Source organism: Callorhinus ursinus, unplaced genomic scaffold (assembly GCF_003265705.2).
Source record: "Callorhinus ursinus isolate GAN/ISIS: 27379988/994484 unplaced genomic scaffold, GSC_fseal_2.0 scaffold77, whole genome shotgun sequence".
Classification (NCBI taxonomy): domain Eukaryota; kingdom Metazoa; phylum Chordata; class Mammalia; order Carnivora; family Otariidae; genus Callorhinus; species Callorhinus ursinus.
Genome location: NW_027397139.1, coordinates 3,613,877 through 3,634,596, shown reverse-complemented (window position 1 = coordinate 3,634,596; position 20,720 = coordinate 3,613,877). Strand labels below are relative to the sequence as shown.

Genomic DNA, 20,720 nt, shown 5'->3' with positions numbered 1-20,720 from the left:
TCCAGACTAGCAGAATCCTACTGACACATATACAGAGACGTACAGGTGTGTATATGTACGGCATACATATGTGATACACCTGCACGTATATAAACATGCAACACGCGTATGCACACGTGTCCGTACACACCTGTGAGTAGACACACTTACATATACACTATGTATATGCGCACACACATCAATGTATAGGCGTGTATACGCACATAGATCCTCACCTACTTTTATTTTAGGGACCTGGGTCATGTGACCGTGGCGGCCGTCAAGTCAGAAATCTTTCAGGCAAGACCCCAGGGAAGAGCTGGCGTTGCAGCCAGTGGCCGACAGAGGTCCCTCCTTGGAGGGAAACTTACTTTTTTCCTCTTCAGACCTTAAACCGACTGGACGAGGCCCACCCCAGCATGCCGGGTAATACCGTCCTCTGCCTCGAGTGAACCGATTTAAACGTGATCTCATGGGAACACCAGCCCCTGCACACACCTGAAGTAATGTCTTTGGGCCCCAGTGGACGCACGGCATTAAGAACCCTTTTGGCTTCCCCGGCACTGGCCCGATCCTCCCTGCGGGCAGGGTAGTCCCCCTTCGTCACTCTTGGGAGCTCAGGGCCTGGCGCCGAGCAGACGCTCGCCAAGCTGCGTTCTCGCGGGGCGAGTCGCGTACCCGGAGCGGTAGCGCAGGCCTCCCGGACCGCGGGCGTCCTATTTCACGAGGAATTACGGCTTTATTGGGCGTGGGAAGGGTGGGCCCCCACTCCTCCGGGGGCGGGGCTCGAACCTGTCATCCCAGACCCGCGGGGTCTCCCCGGGTCCCCGCGTCGGGCCGGCGGCGGCGGCCGAGGGCAGCCGAGGACGTGCGTGCGTGCGTGCGTGTGGGCGAGTCCACGGGGAGGGGCGGCGGGGGGGCCGCGCGCGGCGCGGCGGGCGGGGCAGCGGGCGCGCGCCGAGTCCTCGCGCCGGGCCCCCCCCGCGCGCGCGCCGAGAATGGTTCGGCCCGGCCCCCGGCTCATTGTGCTCGCCTCACGCCGGCCCAAGATGGCGGCGGCGCTGGAGGCCCCGGGCCTGTGACCACAAAGAGGAGCCGGGGGCCGGACGGGAGCGCGGCGGCGGCGGCGGCGGCGGCGGCGGCGGCGGCGGCGGCCGAGGCCCAGGCCAGGCCCCCCCCTTCCTCTCAGCCTCCCCGCCCCCCCGCCCGCCCTCCCCCGCCCGCCGCCCCGCCCCCCGCCGGCGGCGCCGCGCCCCTCCCCCAACCGCCCGACTAGCATGGTGCGGCGGCCGCGCGCGCCGACATGGGGGAGAAGCTGGAGCTGAGGCTCAAGTCGCCCGTGGGGGCCGAGCCCGCCGTCTACCCGTGGCCGCTGCCGGTCTACGTGAGTGCCGCCCCCGCGCCCCGCGGTCCCCCGCTCCCTCGGCCCCGGCCCCGGCCCCGCGGCGCGCCGCGCCCGCCCGCGGACGGGGCCGCCGGGGTCCCGAGAAGCCCCTCTCCCGGGGCGCCCTGCCGTTCGGCGGCGCTGCCCGCGGCCGTTTGCGGGGCGGTGGGGCGCGGGGCCGCCGTTGCCCGGGCCGGGGGCGGGGGGCCCCTCGGAGTGCTGTGTGTTGACAGTCGGTCTTGCCCTGCGCGGGGTCGTTTGGGTCTGGCGCTGTCAGTGTGCTCGGCTTTTTAGTCCCCGCGCGGTTTTCCGTCCCCCCTGAGGTCCAGGGGGTGGGCGGGCTGGCCGGACCCGGGGCCCGGGACCGCTCTGTCCCCCGCTCTCGAGTGACCCTCGGAGAAGGACCGGCCGAGCGGAAATTTACCGGCGTGGCCCCGGGGCGGCTGCGGAGCCGCGGGGGCGCGGGTGGGCGGCGCGGCGCGGGTGTCCGCGTCCCCGGGGCCGCTCGGACCGGCCGGGGTGCCGTTGGGAGCGGGAGCGCGGCGGGCGCCGTGGGCGGGCGTCCTCGGGGCGCCCTTCGGCGCGGACGCCCGGCGGGGGGACGGGGGACCCGGCGGGGAAGCCCGCGCGCCCCGCCCCTCACGCGCGCTCCGTGTGTGTCAGTTTTTGGAAACGTCGCGGCCGGGGGCGGGGTCGGGGCGCGGCGACCGCCTGGGAGCGGGTGTTGGCTGCCGGCCCCGGCTTCTCCGCGGTCGGAGGGTTTCGCGGTTTCCAGCCCGCCGCGCGCACCGGAGCTTTCTATTTTTGCTCATCCTGCGGCCGGAGGCGAGGTCGAGCCCGGGCCCTGGCTTTTCCGGCTGGCAAAGTGTGTGTGTGTGTGTGTGTGTGTGTGTGTGTCCCCGGCCGCCCGGGCAGTGGGCAGGGCGGGGAGACCGACGTCCAGTGTGACGAAAGTGGGGAGAACCTTCAAAACTCCAACCGTTCCACCAGCCTCCGCCTCTCTCCGCCCTTGTGACAGCGCTCCGCATGCACCAGTTGGCTGGCCAGCGCATTCTTTAAAATTGAGCTTTTTTTTATCTTTAGCTCGCACGCAGTACGATCACTGTTTTTGGCACGGTGCAGCTCCAGGAGTTTGGACAGGTCCGTCCTAACGAGACCACCGTCAGCCCTCCGTGTTCCTTCCACCAGCTCAGCTCTTTTCTCTCTGCTCCTACAGACTTGCCTTTTCCAGAAAGTCAGATAAATGGAATCAACAGCAGGCAGCTTTCTGGCCCAGTAGGGCATTTCTGAGACTCACCCATGTTGCTGTGGGTATCAGAAGTCCGTCCATTTTATTGCTATGTCCTGTTCCATCTTTTCATTTCCCTGTTTCACTGCCCGGTGGTGGCCTTGTGGGATGTTTCCAGCTGGGGGGGGGCGGTAGTTAGGAATAAAGCTGCTATGAGCATGTGGGGGCAAGTTTCTACGCGAACTTGACTTCTCACCTTGGGAAGCATTCAGTGGGAGGACGGGCCTGTGCCGCCGTGTGTGACACTTGTGCATCTCCCTAATTGGCACTGTTGGGTATTGGAAGACTGAGGAAATGCACTGTGACCCACTATCCAGGCCCTGGACACCAAGGTTAAAGTTCATCCAGAGACAGCCACAGTGTCCCCCTCACCACCATCTTTTATTTGGAGCAGAGCAAGGCCCATAGTGATTTGTACCCGGTGTAAACAAGGCCTTCCGTGTTGGGCCTGGCTTTCTAGTGGCCACTGGTTCTGAACTGCAGAGTGTCTTTCCCTCACTGGCTGGGACCTCGCTTGGCAAGGGGATGGGATTGTGCTGCCCGCCTGGCCAAGCGCTCTGCCTGACGTCAGCGGCCCTTTCCTGGTGTGGTTGTCCCACTGCCAGGCCAGTGGGCAGGCGGGCCCCGTGAAATCCTCTGCTAGTGCAGTGGCAAGCGACGCTCCCGCTACAGCTTTGTGGTGATGTCTTTTAACTTTCCGTATCCCTACTGATGAAGTTTGCTTTCTGGTGGGAAGCGAGGGCCAGTACTTTCAAAAGGGTTCATATTTTGTGATGATTCGATGATGACTGTGTTAAGAAAACGAATGACTTCATAAGTTAACTTCTCAGGAGGTCAGACTGTCATTTGACTACATGTGCGAGATGACTGGGCCCATTTGTTCACGGATCCATTCATTCTGCCAGCACCTACTGGTTGCTTCCGGTGCTCCTGGGGCCGCAGAGGACAGTAGACAGTATTCGCATGCTCAGGAAATGTATAAATGTAGGGAGGTAGGAGATCTATAAACCCACAAGTTCAGCAGTTGTGTGGCCACATAGCTACCGGCTGAGGTGGTCCTGGAGGGAGGGGCTGCTGGTTTTGCCCTGGGGGAGGTGTGGGTGGCTTCTTGGAGGTGGGGGCATCTGCAGGAGGAAGTACCAACAGTCACAACCACCCACACTGGGAAATGTCCAGGGTCGGAAACAGGCTTCTTGGGAAATTGAGAAATGGGAGGGAAGGTTGGGGGGGAGTTGCGGCTGAGTTTTGTTGCTTCCATGACTTAGAGTTCTTGGGTACTCACCGACAGCTCAAGGTGGCTCTTGTCTCAGTGGGAAAACCAGGTCTCAGCTGGAAGGGGGGTGGTGGTATTTTTAGCTGCCTGGCTGCCGGGCAAGAACCTTCGAGGGCGTGGAGTGGTCCATCTCCTCCGTGACTTATTAAGCCTGTGGGCGGGGGAGCAGCCCCATCGTGACTGTCCCCGCCTTCAGCTTCCTCCCGGGGAGCCCACGATCTGATGAATGCCCTCTGAGCAGTCATGCCCTTTATGCAGGAGGCTGAGTGGGTGGGCAGAGTGAGCCATCCCTCCCTGTGACTCAGAAAATATTTCCTGATGCTGACCTAGGCTTGTGTGAGCCTTCTGCCTAATCCGCACTCAGGTGGAAGGCAGATTAACCCTTAGACAACCTTGTGTGGGTGGAGTAGCTACTTTAAAGGGGGGAGGGATAATCAGAAAAGCCTGTATGTCATATGTGGCTGTTAGTTTTCACAGTCAGCTTCCTAGGATCCAAATGCCTGCCGGTACTCTGTTCCGGACAGGTAGGAGACGGAGGGAGCAGGAACTTTGGATGTTCCCTGGGGAGGCAGGAGCAGAGCTGCAGGGCACCTGCCTGGCACCTGCCTGCCCAGTCTCCCTCTGGGAGCTCTGCCTTTTTTTCCCTTGAACTATTAATTTCGAGATAATGGTATATTCACTTGAAGCCATAAGAAATAACAGGGGCGCCCAGATGGCTCAGTTGGTTAAGTGTCTAACTTTTGGTTTCAGCTCAGGTCATGATCTCACAGTTGTGAGACTGAGCCCCGAGTCGGGCTCTGCACTCAGCCGGGAGTCGGCTGCTATCCCTTTCCCTCTGCCCCGGGCTGTCTCTCTCCGATAAATAAATCTTAAAAAGAAAGAACGAACAGAGACACGCTGTGTTCTCCTTACCCGGCTTCCCCCAGTGGTAACATCTTACAACCAGAGAGCAGGATGAGCGTATCGTTGGCATTGGTGCAGTCAAGATACAGAGCATTTTGGGGTCCTCTCTTGAATGTGGGACCTGTGGGCTGCCAGGGTTCTGCATCTGGGAGCAACTGGGTCCTGGGCCCCATGCCTCTCTCTTGGGAAAGTTCTCACTCTGCCTGACTTCCCCTGCAGAGTGCGCCTGGGTCTCCCTAGCTGTGGGAACAACATTCCTGTTTCCTTCCTCTTGCTCAGGGTTGTACTTCCTGAAGCCTCTCTGCTTTCTCTGTCCCCTTGAGGTGTCCCCACAGTTCCCACCAGTGGGGGCTCCTGCTAGCCCAGGCCATGGTATTGATTCTGCAGGTATTTGCCAAGAACCTGCCGCTGTTTGGGGGGTGCCGGGGCGTCGCTCTGCCACCCCACGGCCCACATGTGGCTCCGGCCTGCCCCTCAGTGCCTCGCCATTCCCTTGCTCCATGCGCTCCGAACTCCTTCTCTTCCTGACGCGGTCTTTCCTCTCCCCGACCCGCATCCCGCTTCCGGTTCCGAGCCCGTGGGCCCTCTCCCCTGCGCTGCACCAGTCCCTTCTTCCTGCCTGTTGTGTGGCTCCTGGGGCGCTGCCCGTGGAGGTTGGGAGGTCAAGGGCTCTGGGCTTTACCATGCAACCGCCCTAAGCCTCAGTTTCCTCCTCTCGAGAGAGACTTCGGCTTGAGTTCCCCTCAGCTGGTCGTGGGGTGTGGGCTAGTGTGCAGAAAGTGCTGTGGGTGTGTGTGTGAGTGATGGGTACTCACTCCCATAACACTCTTGTCATTTAAAAGCCTGACCCTTCTTTTTAGGAGTTGGGGGACAGGGCTTTCCACAGTGCCGGTGGGGGGAGTGTGGCCTGGGGGACCACGGGAGCCCCCATGGGGCTCAGGTTTCTGCCTGGCTGGCTGTTTTGCTGTGATCTGTTTAAAGCGGTGAACAGGTTTATGTTTCCCCTGGTCTGCAGGTGGCTCACTGAGGATGGGTCTGCTCTCCCTCTATGGGGCGGATGCTGGGCTGCATCCCTGGTCTGGCAGTTCGGGTTGTCTGCCCCAGATGTGCCGGGTACGGGAGGCCAGGCGCAGGGGCCTGGGCACAGGGAGGGACCAGGAGGACACTCAACAGGAGTGCGGGGGCAGTGCTGGGGCTTGTGGGTTTTGTTTACAAGTAACAACTTTATTGCAATGTAATTCACACACCACTCCATCTCATCTGAAGTACATTGCCACAGACCAGTCCATTCACAGGGTTGTACAACTGCCACCTTTAGTTCCAGAACCTTCCATCTCCCCAGAAGGAGACCTGTCCCCATCAGCTGTCACCTCCCCCCGTCCAGCCCGTGGCCCCCACGAGCCCCCTTCCCGTCCGTGGATGAGCCTGTTCCAGATGTGTCACCCACGTGGACTCACACCCCGTGTGGCCTTCGGTGTCTGGTTCCCTCCCTGAGCATCGTGGGCTCGGGGTCCGTCCCTGGGGCCGCGCGTGTGCTCTCCTGCTCCTGCTCAGGGCTGAGTGATGTTCCTCTCCATGGATGGACCAGGTGGCCGTGGCTGCTGCTAGGATGGCACAGCTCCAGACTCCTTCCTTGGGGGGGCTCCTTCCTCTGGGCCCCCTGGTCATTGGGTTGCACGGAGCACGGTGTCCGGGGCTGCATGGGACCGAGTTTGCGCCCGAGTGAGGTCTAACGGGCCCCGCTGCTCCGGTCTTCTGGACAGCTCGTGCAGGAGGCTTCGCATCAGCGCTGGCTCCTCAGACCACTCTTGGGTGCTCCTCAGCATGCCTTCCTGTTTTCCCTCTTCCCTCCCCCAGCTGTATTTATGGCCGCGGGGGATCCCTGTGGCCCACTCTGCTTCCCACGGCGACTCGGGGGGCTCGTGTGTCGATTCTTTTTTTGGAGTGCCTCTTCGAGGTCATTGGCCATGGCCACACCGCAGGCCTGGCATGCTGCTGGGATGGCATTGGGCGGGACTCCCTTGCCCTGGAGACTTGGTGGGCCGGGTGCTTTTAGATGTGGCCCTATCCTCTGAGCAGCCTTGTTTGTCAGGGTTGGCGCTGGGCAGCGTGGCCCCGTGGAGAGGGGTGCGGTGGGGGTGGTGGCAGGAGCCAAGGCCTCCTTCCTGGTGAGTCACTGCTGGCTGTCGTCACAGAGCTGAAATGGTTCCTGAGAGCCAGGGTGCGTCACAGGTGAGTGGTTGGCTCATTCCCCCCTCCCCCGAGAGAAGTTATCTGAGCAGCATTAAGCTGCCCTCCTTCTGGCCCCTTTGCAGCGTGACATTGTTTCGGGGGCCACATAAGTTTAGTCCTTAAAACTAGTGAAGCTCAAAAGCAGTGGCTGGGTGACTTGACTTTTTCTACAGCTTGGGGGAGTGAATTTGCTGCTCTCACGGATCCTGTGCCTCATCGTGGGGTAGTGACTGGTTTCCTGTCACTCAGCCCAAGCAGGTGCCCCCAGTGTGACCACAGTCACTGTGTGGGTCTTTAAGTAACTGTCCCCTTCTCTCCCTGTGCTGCCTCCTACCATGGACAGCAGGCCCAGAGCCCCCGGGGTACCCATTGCTGCGTAGACACCAGGGCTGTGAGCTGGGAGATTGTCTCCCCTGCACAGATCTCTCATTGTGTGGGAACGTGGAGTCTGAAGACCCAGCCAGTTGAGAGCGGAGGTCTGGGAGAAGGACCAGCAACGAATAGGAGGGCTCTCCACGGTAGGTGTGTCCCCACAGGGTCCGGTTTACAGATGAGGGAGCCACCACAGAGATGACAAGACCTGTCCCAAGTCCTGTTCCTTCCAGATGGCAAGCCTTCCTGCAGAAGGGCCTCACGCTTGGTTTAATGCTGTGAGGTGGCTAACCACGTTTGAACGGGAGCGCCCTGGGCCCTCCCGAGCTGCTGTCTTTGCCAGGTCCCTGACCTGCCGCACTCTGCACCCTATCCTGAGGGCTAAGTGTGAACCGCAGACCTGAGCCCTCGTTCACCTCCCAGAGCACCGACACTAGCTGTGCTCGGCCTCGGGGGAGCTCCCAGACTCCGCCTGCTCGGAGCACCGCACATTGACCTTCCTCTCCTCTAGGCTGACCTCCAGGGTGATACCCTCCCACCCCAGCCTTCTTACCATTGTTTTGTGCTTTTTACTTATTTGTACACATGGCCTGTCTTTTTGGGTTCTTGCTTATTTGAACTGGGAAAGGTGCTATTGCTATAAATACTTGAATTGGTCATGTTAAGAACAAACCATAAGTTAACTGCTTTTGCTCCCCCTGCTTAGCTTAACCATGAACTCAGCCCGAAGTGGCGCTCTCTGTTTTATTTTTTTTTAAAGATTTTATTTATTTGAGAGAGAGAGAGAATGAGAGATAGAGAGCACGAGAGGGAAGAGGGTCGGAGGGAGAAGCAGACTCCCCGCTGAGCAGGGAGCCCGATGCGGGACTCGATCCCGGGACTCCAGGATCATGACCTGAGCCGAAGGCAGTCGCCCAACCAACTGAGCCACCCAGGCGCCCAGCGCTCTCTGTTTTAAAGTGATTAGGAATGAGTGTTTATTTTGTCAAAGGGCCATGTAGTAATATCTGTGAAAGGGCAGCTTCCGGATGAAATTTAAGGTGATTATTAAGATAGCAGATTGACCACGTTGAGTTTTGAGATGTTTAAACAGATTCAGACTGTAATCTATTACATTTCTCAATGTGGGTGTTATGTTACACATTTTCCTTATTTCTGAGTTGAGGAATAAAAAATTTTAGCGGGGGGGAAAGGTACTGTAAAATTCATGGAATTATTAATATATTCAGAAGACTTCAAGTATGCTCTTTTCTTCTTTGTTTTTGTTTTTGTTTTGTTTCGTTTTAAGGTAAGCTCTAGGCCCAATGTGGGGCTTGAACTCACAACCCTGAGATCAAGGGTTGCATGCTTTCCCCACTGAGCCAGCCAGGCGCCCCTAAGTGTGTTGTGTTTATCTTTATGGTGCTCCTGCCAAGTAAGAAGGCAGCAGGCAATGTCCCCGTCAGGCGGATAGAAGGCCTTCTCCGGGTGGGCGTGGGGGTGGCTGAGGGACTGCGTGTGCCCGGACACATACAGACCCCGATAGCACCTTTCTGGTTTGTCTGCATTTGGAGAACCTTCTGTGTCTCACCTTCCTGTGCAACGTTTTTGCATTTGGAACGGATTTTATTTATTTTTACTTTTACTCTTTTTTTTTTTAAGATTTTATTTGTTTATTTGGGAAAGAGAGAGAGAGAGCAAAGGACAGCTCAAGCAGGGGAGGAGAGGGAGAAGCAGACTCCCCACGGAGCAGAGAGCCCGATGCAGGGCTCCATCCCAGGGCCCTGGGGTCATGACCTGAGCTGAAGGCAGACGCTCAGCCGCCTGAGCCACCCAGGCGCCCTGGAGAGGATTTTAGACAGAAGAGCGCATTGTACACATGGAAGAGGGTTGCTGTAGCCCTCACTCAGCTGTCCCCGTGGCACAGGGTCCAAGCCGGGGCTCGGCGCTGAGGAGACTCGAGACTCTGTCTCCCCATGTCCCTTTCTGCTTAGGTCCAGCCCAGGGTCCCCTTAGTGCTTAGTTGTTGTGTGTCCTCAGCTCTAACCTGGGGGAGCCCCTCATGTTTGCGGGAAGGCCAGCACCTGTCATGACCTGGCCACCCTGCAGGGGCCTTAGTGTGGGGTTGGAAGTGCGTTCTTGGCAGGAGCCCCACAGGCCAACGCTGTGTCCCCTCGGGCACCACCTCCGCGGCTGCTGAGGCCGTGCGTCTTCCTGTGGACGGTGCTGACCTTGAGCCCTGGTTGTGGCGGCAGCGCCGGGTCTCTCCCCTGCCCATGGTCAGGCTGCTGCTCCTCTCCCCTCCTCCCCGGGGGGCGGGGGGCGTCGAGGCTGTCTGGGCCCTGGGGGGCCTCGCCTACAGTGGTCACGGCAGCCCCTGCATCGTGGGGCTTTCTCCTTCCCTCCACGGCTCTCTCGTGTCGACTGCAGTTCCTCTCTGGGAGACCTGTGGCTGCCCTCCACTTACCCACACGTGTCTAGCCTCTGCGTGGACTGCATCCTCCGGGTGATGGTCCAGTCTGTGAGGAGCTTGTTGCTCGCGTTCTGGAGCCAGCCCCCGGGAGTGCCTCCGGGCTTTCTCCCGGGCCCTGGGCCTGCCCACGCCCCTTTGGGGACACGTCTCTGCTCCCTGGTGCACAGGATGTCCAAGCTCGTCTTGTGTTTTCCCTGCCGCAGCCCTGGAATCAGCCATTCCTCCAAGGAGCCTGGTTCCTTTTCAGAGTCCTGTGGAGGAGGGTACCGGTGCCGGGCACAGTCGTGCAGTGGGTTCTCAGGGGCGCGGAGGCCTCCTGGCTGCGCATGGTTTTCCGCTGGGTGTGGGCAGCTGCCGCAGGGGGTGCCCGGCACCTCGGGTCAGAGCAGGGCTGCCTCTTCTGCTCCAGGGTTCCCGGGCCAGCCGCAAAAGTGCATTTTGTCGGGAGCCACTGTTTGCAGCCGTTTTCGGTGCCGGGTGCCGCTGCCGGCTGAAACTCCACCTTCCCCGCTGCCCCTTCTGGTTGGATTTCTGCTTTTCCACCTGTGTCCTCTCTGCCTTCGGCCCAGAGGCCTGCTCCTTCTTGGCCAGCTCCTCGTCCCCCCCTTGGGTCCTGGGCCACCCTGTGAGCGCTGCCTGTGTACCGCCTGTGCCCTGGGGGTCATTGTCTTTTGTTTGCCGGGGCTGCGCTGATGGGATACCGTGGGGGGCAGCTTGAAACAGACACTGATTTCTCACGGCCCCCCGGAGGCTGGCAGTCCAAGGCCACGGTGCCGGCAGGGCTGGTACCTGGGGAGGGCGCACTTCCTGGCCGGCAGCCCCGCCTTCTCGCTGTGTCCTCACGTGACCAAGAGAGTGCTCTGTCCCTTCACCCCCTTCCACGGGCACTGATCGCACGGGGGGTCCCCACCTTCGTAACCTCCCCAACCCTGTCACCTCCCAAAGGCCTTGTCTCCTAATACCATTCCACGGGGGGTCAGGGCTCTAGTGTGTGCATCTGGGGGACCCAAACATTCTGTTCTTCACAGTGTTCCCGTGTCTCACCATCTGGCCCCTCCAGCAGCCCCGAGAGTACTTCCATGTTGGTGTCTTTGTTCAGCTTCTTCTTCTTTGGAGTGTGTTGGCTGGAGACCCAGCTCACTTGGCTGGGCCTGGCTCCCCGCCTATGACAGCCCTGGCTGGGTGCAGTGCTCTGTGTTTGTGTTCCTTTATGAGGCCTGTGTCCTTTGCGCACACCTCGGCCATGGCCTGTCTGGTCCTCGGGTATGGTTGCCGGGCTTGCTTCCACTGCCTTCCTGGAGCCCATAGGGCAGGCACTCCATTGCTGCCACCCTGCTCTGCCCTTGCTGGGGGTGTGCAGACATCTGGGGCTGGCTGTGGACGCGGCTGGCATGATTCTGTGCAGCCTGGGATCTCTGCTGCCGTGCACGAATTTGCTCATCGTCACATGAGAGCCTGTCCCTTCTTGATGCTCAGGCCCTGCAGGTGCCACATCATGCTGGCTTGCTGTCCTCACCGCTGCTCCCTGCTCCCGGTCCCAGGTGCGCGGGCACAGAGGCAGATAGATGAGGCTGAGCACCCCAGCCAGGCCCCCAGGCCCTGTGCTCTCCATCCCGTTGGGCTTTGTAGCTGTGGCCCTCTGGTCTTCCTCCTGGACCGAGTGTTCTGGATGCCTGCTGATTTTGCACTGTGTCCTTCTTCACTCCCACCAGATCTCTGCCGTCCAAGCCCTGCCACTGATAGAGACAGACAGCAGGCCTCCCACCACGTCCCATCACCCAACCTTCATTCTCTGCCCTTCTCCACGCCTTAGAGCTCTGTCTGCACGTCACCATCCCATCCACGGCAATTCCCATGTCAGTTTACTCAGGGCCGTGGCTCTCAGAGTGGGGTCCCAGAGCTGGCAGCCTTTGTATCACCTGGGAACTTGTTAGAAATGCAGATTCCCAGACCCCCAGACTTGCTGAATCTGAGACTTTGTGGATCGGCCCCATCTGTGCTCAGGAGCCTTCCAGGGGATTCTGATGCTTGGCGCAGTGTGAGATCCCCGCTTCAGAGGACTGCTTGGGTTCTGCCCTCCGCCTGTGAATCCTGATGGGAGCCGAGGGCACTCCCTGGATGTTGTTCTTGTAAACGGGAGTCAGGAGAATGGAGCTGGCAGGCGGGTTGCCCGGGCACGCACCCCTCTGTGCACCTCTTGGTCTTCCCTTGCCTCTGCAGCCCGCCTCTCACCGACACCCCTCCAGTTGTGCAGAGGAGGTCCTGAGCTCCCAGTGCTTGCAGAGGGCATCTCAAAGACCCTCCTGTGCACACTTCTTGTGCTGAGACTGCAGACCTGCCGGGGACAGGCTGGTGGCAGAGCCAGACCTTGAGTTCTTGTCTTGGGTGCTTGTTCTCAGGTTTGTCCTCAGGGTGCAAGAGGGGGCCGGGCCTGGGCTAGTGAGGCAGCTGGGGCTCCCTGCACGCTCTGTCCCTCTGTGCGTGCGCCGTCCACACACCGTCCGTGCTGGCAGTGCTGAGGGCACAAGGGCCGGTGGCCTCACACTGCCACTGGAGTTGGGGAGGCGAGTGGCAGTGGCAGGTGACAGAGTTTCGTGTCACCTCCGGGTGTGATGACTGCCCCCTGGGTGGTGTGCAGCGTAAGACAGGGACAGGTTGTACTTGTCATGGACGTTTTCACGTGCTCCCCGAGGTGGAGGGCCTAGTGCAGCCCGGTGCCCGCTCTCCCAGTTAGCTGTGTTCACTAAGCAGGGTTTGTATGGAAGAGCCTCTCTCAGCTGCGCCGTGTGGACGCTCCAGCGCAACTCGTGGTGGGAGAGTGGGCCGGTCCTCACGCTGCGAACAGACGTTCCTGCTGTGGCCAGCGCCAGGCTGGGGCCATGGGCTGTGTGTGTGCATGGAGGGGTCCCTGTGAGGACCCCGGGGTTGGGGCGCAGGAGGAGGAGGAAAGCGGGGTATGGGTCACAAGACAAGGCTGCTCGTGAACGCAGGCTTCCTCGGGGCTGTTCTCAGTCTAACCTTCCCGGTGGCTTCTGGCTTCTTTCTTCTGAAGGCCGCATCCACGAAGTTGGAGTTTCTGAATCATTTATGGTGACCAGTGCATCTTAAATTACACACCTCAGGGCCACCAGTGGCAGCTGGCCAATTCCTGAAAGGATCATTCTGAGACCTTTGGAGGCCCTGTTGTAAACTTTTTTCTTCCTTTTTTCTGCTTTTAAAGCATTGAGAAAGCTGGATTTCATTTTCTCACAAGAAGAGATCAAATTCCAGGCACCTCTGCCTTTCCAGGTCTGTGGATCTTGTGTGAGGCGAGTCAGCCTGGCAGGCTGTGTGGGTTCCTGTGAGGACGGGGGGCGGGCGCGAGCCGCACATCTGCACGGGCCTGCCACACGGCAGCTGCTCAGGCTCCTGTCGCCGGTGCTCGCCCCCGCCCTGCTGTGCACGGGGCTGGGCAGCTCGTCCTTAACTGTGGTGCTGCTCTGACTCAGACCCTTGTGGTCAGGGGCGTTTCTAAGAGAGTCACCTGTGCTCCCGGGCTGGCTCATCAGCCTTAACACAGAATCTGTATTGGTTAGCTGTGGCTGCATAACAAATTAATCCAGATTAGCAGCTTAAAGCAACACGCGTTTATTTTCTCAGGGTTTCTGTGGTCAGCAGTCCAGGAGCAGATGTAGCTGGGTGGTCCTGGCTTGGGGTCTCTCATGAGATTGTGGTCAGCACATAGGCCAGCCGGGGCTGCCTCATCTGAAGGCTGGACCCAGGCAGGAGGAGCTGTTCCTGCCAGCGCCCTCGCAGGGCTGCTGGTGGGAGGGAGGCCTCAGCTCCCCACCATGTGGGCCTCTCCATGGGGCTGCTCATGACCTGGCAGCTGGCTTCCCTGTGACCCAAAGGAGGAGTGGGGGAGGGACAGAGAGAGAGGCAGAGAGCGCTTTGGTGGAAAGTTCCAGACTAACTACCTTTGGCATCTCTGTAGCTACTTGTCCTTGTGCTGTGCGAGTCTGATGGTGTCTTCTGTAGATCCTGTGACATAGTGTCTTCTCTGCTTTTTCAGGGTCAGTTAGTACGGGAGTCAGGTGAGCTCCTGCCAAAACTCTGAATCTGGGTTTCATTAACTGTTGTGGACAGCAGCAGAGTAGGGTCATCGTGTGAGTGTCTTACAAACTCAGTCTTTTCCTACCGGGGTAGGGGGGTGCTTTTAATAATGCTAGGCGGCATTACTTCTGCAGATGTTTTTGTTTACAGCTTTTTTTTTAAGGTTTTTTATTTATTCATTTGAGACAGAGAGATACAGAGAGAGAGCACAAGCAGGGGGAGCGGCAGGCAGAGGGAGAAGGAGAAGCAGGCTCCCTGCGGAGCAGGGAGCCCGACACAGGGCTCGATCCCAGGACCCTGGGACCACGATCCGAGCCGAAGGCAGACGCTTAACCATCTGAGCCACCCAGGCGCCCCTGTTAACAGCTTTTTTGAAGTATAACTCACATACCAAATAACTCACCCATTTAGAGTGTGCAGTATTCACAGAGTTGTGCAGTCATCACTATCAATTCCAGAAACTTCTGTTACTGCAAAGAAACCTCGTCCCCATTAGCGGTCACCCCCATCCCTCCCCAGGCCCCAGCCCCCACGAGCCCCTTCCTGTCGTGGATGAGCCTGTTCTGGACGTGTCACCCACGTGGACTCACACCCCGTGTGGCCTTCGGTGTCTGGTTCCCTCCCTGAGCGTCGTGGGCTTGGGGTCCGTCCCCGGGGCCACGCGTGTGGGTGCCTGGCTCCTGTCCGTGGGCCAGTGTTGTGCCCGTGTGTGGGGGACAGGTTGTGTTTGTTCATCTGTTGATGGACACTTGGGGTGTTTCCACTTTTTGGCTATTAAGAATGCTGCTACTGTGACCGTGCATGCACAGATTTTCGTGTGGATGTATGATGTTTCTTTTGGGTGTATACTTAGGGGTAGGATTGCTGGACCGCATGGAAATTCCACTTAAGCATTTGAGGAACGGCCAGACTGCTTTCCAGAGCAGCTGCACCATTTTACGTGCCCGCCAGGCAGGTGTGAAGGCTCTCACTTCCCCATCCCCACCCCAGCACTCAGTGTCCATAGTTTGGACTCTGGCCGTCCTTGTGGTTTTGATTTGTGTCCCTTCATGGCTCAGGAGGTGGAGTATCTTTTCATGTCCTTATTGGTCTTATTGACTGGCCATTGGAGTATTTTCTTTGTAGCAGTGACCATGTCAATTCATGTTTTAATGGCCTTATTTGTCTTTATTTTGAGTTATTCGAGTTCTGTATATGCACAGGCATGCATTAGGGGTCCTGTGGGTTTGGTTCCAGACCACTGCAGTAAAGCAAGTGTCTCAGTAAAATGACTCACGTGAATTATTTGGTTCCCCAGTTAACATAAAAGTTATATTTACGCTGTACCGTAGTCTGTTAAATGTGCAATAGCGTGATGTCTAAAAAAAAGACCATGTACTTCGCTAAAAATGCTAACTGTCATCTGAGCTTTCAGTGAGACAGAATCACTGATCACAGATCACCGTAGCAAATATAGTAATAATGAAGTTTGAAATATCGTGAGAATGACCAAAATGGGACACACAGACACCAGGGGAGCCAACGCTGTGGGAGACACGGTGCTGATACACGCTCATCCCAGGGTGGCCACAGCCCTCAGCTTGGAAAAGCGCCCTCTCTGCACAGTGCAGCCCGGTGAGGTGTGCCTCTGACAGATGCTGACGCTGTTCCGGAGAGATGACTTGCAGAATTTTTCTCTCATTCTTTGGTTTGTCTTTTCGGCTTTCTTGATGCTGTCCTTGGAAGCATCATTGTTTCATTCTGATGAAGTCAGCTTAGCTGTTGTCCGCCCCCCCCCCCCCCCCCCGCCGGGGGAGGTTTATGTGATCATTCTGGGAAAGGGCGGCTCGCTGCCAGGCAGGGACTCTGATTGCCCTCCCCTCCACCCTGCAGGCTCCTCACCAAAGCACTGGGTGCTGCTGTGTCTCCTGCCTCGCTTCAGGTCCCACCGCTGCCTCATGAGAGGCGCTGGGGGCAAGCTGGTGCTCAGCGTCTCCATCTGCAAAATGGACTGCTGGCTGTGCACGCGGAGGGCTTGGCACCCCCTGAGCTCAGTGGTTGTGTCACACGCTCACCTGCGTGTATCATGCAGTCTCCCGAGCTCCACGGATGCCACCCACCGCTGTCACTGTCAGATCTCCCACCTCGCTGGTGCCCACATGGCAGGTGTGGACCTAGAGGGCCAAGGGCTGAGTGGACAGGCCCGCTCGGTGATGGGCCTGGATGCCTTCGGTCGAGCCAGGGGGAAGGATGGCACTGCACGCGGGCACAGTGGTGTTTCACAGTGTGGGCTCCTAGGCGAGCGGTCCAGCAGCAGGAATTGTGGCTTCCTCCTTGTTTCCGACACTCACAAAATAACAGGGAAGTGCCCACGAGGAGTTTGTGGGGACTCTGAAGGTGGCAGTCTGGGTTCGTCTGGTTAGAGGAGCTCCATGTTTGACGGGCCAGGAGGTGTGAAGACGAGGCTGAGATGAGCAGAGAAGCTGTTTCCTCATGGATGTCACCAGCTCCTCACTCCTGCCCACCCTCCTGGTGCATCGGAGCACCTGGGTGTGTCCCCGCTGACTTGGGACCCAGAGGGTATTGCGCAGGCTGGTGTGGCTCACCCACAAAGCTGGGGCTCCTGTGTCAGAGGCCGGGGGTGTCTGCTGGCTCCGTGTTCCTTCCCCAGAACGTGGGGGGCAGGCAGTGCTGGGCCTTGGGACTGCTGTGCCCGCGGCCCGCGAGGAGGCTCTCCTTGTGGCCAGTTCCCATCGTTCCTTTAAGGCCTTTTGAGGTTGGGCTAAACTGTCTTCGTGTGCCCAGCAGAGCTGCCCCAGTTGTCTTCTGACATTTACCAGGAGGTCTTGGGGCCACTAGTTCCCATCAGCGGTCTCCACCCCAAGTTTCTGAGTCGGCAGCACGCTGACGCTGCAGGTCAGTCGGGTTCCCCTCGGTTGGGGCCGCTGGGCTGCCTGCCTTCCATCTCCCCTGCCCCCGCCATACCCGAAGAGCAGGACTGCAAGTGACGTGTGTCATTTGATCCTTCGTCAGTTGGAGGGTGTCATTAAGAACATGGCAAGGTTGGCTCTTCATTTGCCTTAAAAAAAAGTAAGGCTTAGCACAAAATGCCACACAATGTGTGATTCCATTCATGTAAAATGCCCAGAAACAGGCAAGTCCACAGAGACGAGAGTGGATTAGTGATTGCCAGGGGCGGGGGAGTGACGGCTCATGGGGACGGGGTCTTTCTGGGGTGTTGAGAGTGTTCTGGAATTAGTTCATTGCTTGCACAACGCTGGAAGGACTGAAAAGCCACTGAGTTGTGTACAGGAAGCAGGTGAGCTCCAATCTGAGGATCCCGTCGCATGGAGCTGTCCCTCCTCCGGAGGCAAGGGTAGGGCCCACGGGTACTTGGCGTCGTGTTGACCCTACGCCGGGCCCTTGCCCCTGGCGTCTGCTGTAAGGTGGCGCAGGGGCAGGCTTGTATGTACCCACTCTGTGGTGCAGCAGGTGCAGTGCTCACATCAGACCCGGCGCGTCTGCTCTGCTTTCTGCGAGGTCTGGGCTCAGTTGGCTGCCCAGACCCCACTGAGAGGCCTGGAGGGAGCCCTCAGTCTCCTCTTTGAGGAGGGCACGGCAGCCAGCCCCCATGCTGTGGGCACTGTGAGGCTAGGGGGTGTCTGCTCTGGCAGGAGGGCGGCCCCGTGAGTTTTCCCCATGGTTGGGTGGTACTTGTGTTTCCCCATTTTACAGATAGGAAAACAGAGGCCTAAAGAGGTTCAGTAAGTCAGAGCCAGGCCTGTGGCTTCCAGGCTGCAGCAGCACCTGGCGGGGGGGGGGCGGGCGGGTGAGTGCGGGGGTGCTGGGAAAGGAGGGTCGGGGCGAAGACTCCATCCCAGGCCCCTGCCCCACTGCGTGCGGCGGAGGAACAGGTCTTCCCCAAGAGCGGTGTGTCCAGCGTGGGCAGGGGTCCCAGAGCAGCACCTCATGCCCTGGGCCGGGTCCCTGCACCCTGCATCACCGGAGGGTGTAAATCCTCTCCCTTTGTCTTTCAGGACAAACACCACGATGCTGCTCATGAAATCATCGAGACCATCCGGTGAGTGCGGCACCTGCCAGGGTGGGCGGGCCCCCATGCAGGCCACCCCAGCTATGCTTTCTGGGCTTACAGCCTGCCTTTTGACCCCGCTTTGCCCTGCGTGGCTCCTCTTGGTGAGCACCTCAGGAGGACTTGAGAAGCGACAGCTTGGTCAGAGGCGGCCAGGTCGTCCACGTATGGCCCCGAACAGGTCTCCGTGTTTCTCGGAGCCTCGGATCCTCCTGTGAAGGGGAGGGAAATGCCAAGCAGGCAGGGTTCTGGGGGCTCCCCCACCTCTCCTCACCACCTTGCTTCCTTCTCCTCCCCCTTGGATTTGGTGCTGACTCAGCCTTCCCGCGGGGCTGCTCCGCTCAGTACCCTGCACAGCCTTTCGCCAGCTTGTTCCCTGAGTGTGTGGAGAAGAGCGCCGCCCCTCCCCCACCCCAGGCGGGCGACCTTGACAGAACCCACAGAAGGCTTTCTCCGTGCCTGCCTGGGGTCTGGAAGGACCTCCAGAGTGCGGGCCGTGGCCGCTGGGCGCAATTCTGTAACTGCTTCTTGCTCTGTGGTCAGGGACCCTGTTCTTCTCTGAGCATCTGTAGTAAAGCCGGGGGGTCCTATGTCCGCATGGCTTTGGCCTCTCTTGCTGTGTTGTTCCTCAGAATCCTCACCTGCGTAGCCACCCCCGGGCCCCTGCTGTGATGTCGGCAGGAAGCTGCCGGGGCTGGAGACAGGGCTGGGCTGGTGGTGCCCCGTGCATCAGCCAGGAGGGCAGGGCCAGCTGTGGTGGGGCCCTTTCCCTGCCGCGTGGTAGCTGGGCCATCAGCCCAGGCCACTGCAGCTGCCCAAGCCTGTCGGGTTGGCTCTGGGGGCCAAGCAACGCCTCCTCACAAGATCGTTTTCAATTTTAAGTGAAATAATGTGTGCAAATGTTGCAGGGTGGGCCTGAAAGCAATCAGTGGTGTTAACTAGTTGCCTTAGTTTGATTTATGTTATTTTTAAAGAAGGCTGCTGGTTAGGAAGTGGGAGCGCCGAGGTTAACAGGGAAGGCTCTGAGTCAGGTGGCCTGGCGTGCGCCCCAGTGGCCTCTGCGCCTGTTTCTCATCTGCGGAGTAGGGTGCTTCTCCCTGTGCAGCTGGGGGTCAGCGTCCGTGCTGCAGCTGCTGAGCCAGCCCTTTGTCTGCTGTGGCCTCGCCCTCTCCCGCGGCTGGCCAGAGCTGCCCACCTACAGGCCTGGTCCTCATGTCCTGGGTCTCAGAGGCCCGTTACCTTCTTCCTCTTTGTCCTGCAGACAAGTTCTGTTCACTGGCAAGATGGTCAGTACCTCATTTTGTTCTTTCTCTTATTTTACTTTCTATAATGGAGAATTTCCAGCAGATACAGTGGTAGACGGAGGGTGTCATGAACCCACGTACCTGCCACCCAGCCTCACGGTGACCAGCTCATCACCACTCACGTGTCGTCTGTACCTCCGTCCACTTTAGTCTTTGCTCTATTTGTATTTCTTAAAAAAGCAATTGAGATGGGACGGTGGTGCAAGAAACCACACGTAGGCAAGGTGCACGCTCCAGCCGGTGTGGGCGTGCGCACCGGCCTCCCTGTGTCCTCTGTGATCTGCTTGCCCTCCACCACTGTCCCCAGGCAGCCCCCGCCCCACCGTGTGCCCCTGCAGGTTACGTCGCTTGTTCTAGAATCTTACCTGCAGGGACTTGTTCTGAACGCCCCTTTCTTTTTCCTGACTCTTTCAGTCGGCACAAGACTTCGAGATGCTCCCTGTTGTTGTGTGTATCAGCCGTTTTTCCTCTGTTACTGAGTGTTCCGCTGTAGGACAGACTATAGTTTGTTCGTCCTACCAGATGATGGCCATGTTTGGGCTGCTTTCAGCTTTGGCGATCATAAATAAAGCTGTTACGAACATTCATGTGGGGGTTTTTTGTAGACATGTCTTTTGTTTCTTTTGGGTAAATACCCAAAAGGAGCGGGATTGCTGGGTTTTATGGCAACTGACTTTAAGAGGAACTACCAAGGTGTTTTCCGGAGGGATCATCCTGTTTTGTACCCCACAAACAGTGCAGGCACATCCCTGTGGCTCTCCAGCGCACCGGCATGTGGTGTTGACATGGTTTGCTTTTGCTGGCCTAATTTGAGCTGTGTAGTGGTATTTCACTGTGGTTTTAATTTGCTTTTCCTAATAATTAATGACGTTCATCATCTTTTGCCTGTTTTTAAGAATTGATTTTACTATTGGGGCGCCTGGGTGGCTCAGTCGTTAAGCGTTTGCCTTCGGCTCAGGTCATGATCCCAGGATCCTGGGATCGAGCCCCGCGTCAGGTTTCCTGCTCGGCGGGAAGCCTGCTTCTCCCTCTCCCACTCCCCCTGCTTGTGTTCCTGCTCTCACTGTCTCTGTCTCTGATCATGACCTGAGCCAAAGGCAGACTCTTCACCAACTGAGCCGCCCAGGTGTCCCTACCTTTTCATATTCTTAACAGTGTCTTTGGAAGAATAGATAGCTTAAATTTTAATAAAAGTCCAATTTGTCCCCATTTTTCTTTTATAATTTGTGTTTTTCGCCTCCTAAGAAATATTTGCCTAATCTGAGGCCACAAGGGTTTTCTCCTATGCTTTCTAGAAGTTTTATGGTTTAGGTTTTCTATTTAAGTTTTCATCCATTCTGAGTAAGTTTTTACATATGGTACAAGGGATGAG

At 58.3% G+C, this 20,720-nt stretch overlaps 1 protein-coding gene across 1 annotated transcript in view; it reads left to right on the top strand.

Moving 5' to 3' along the window:
- The first annotated feature begins 1,022 nt into the window (after nt 1–1,022).
- The window catches only part of DOT1L (DOT1 like histone lysine methyltransferase), a 65,798-nt gene continuing 46,100 nt past the window's right edge, over nt 1,023–20,720 (top strand). The window contains exons 1-2 of the mRNA XM_025861112.2: nt 1,023–1,363; nt 17,992–18,035. Of these exons, the coding sequence (XP_025716897.1) occupies nt 1,283–1,363; nt 17,992–18,035 (125 nt within the window). The 5' untranslated portion in view covers nt 1,023–1,282. The remainder of the gene's footprint in view (nt 1,364–17,991; nt 18,036–20,720) is intronic.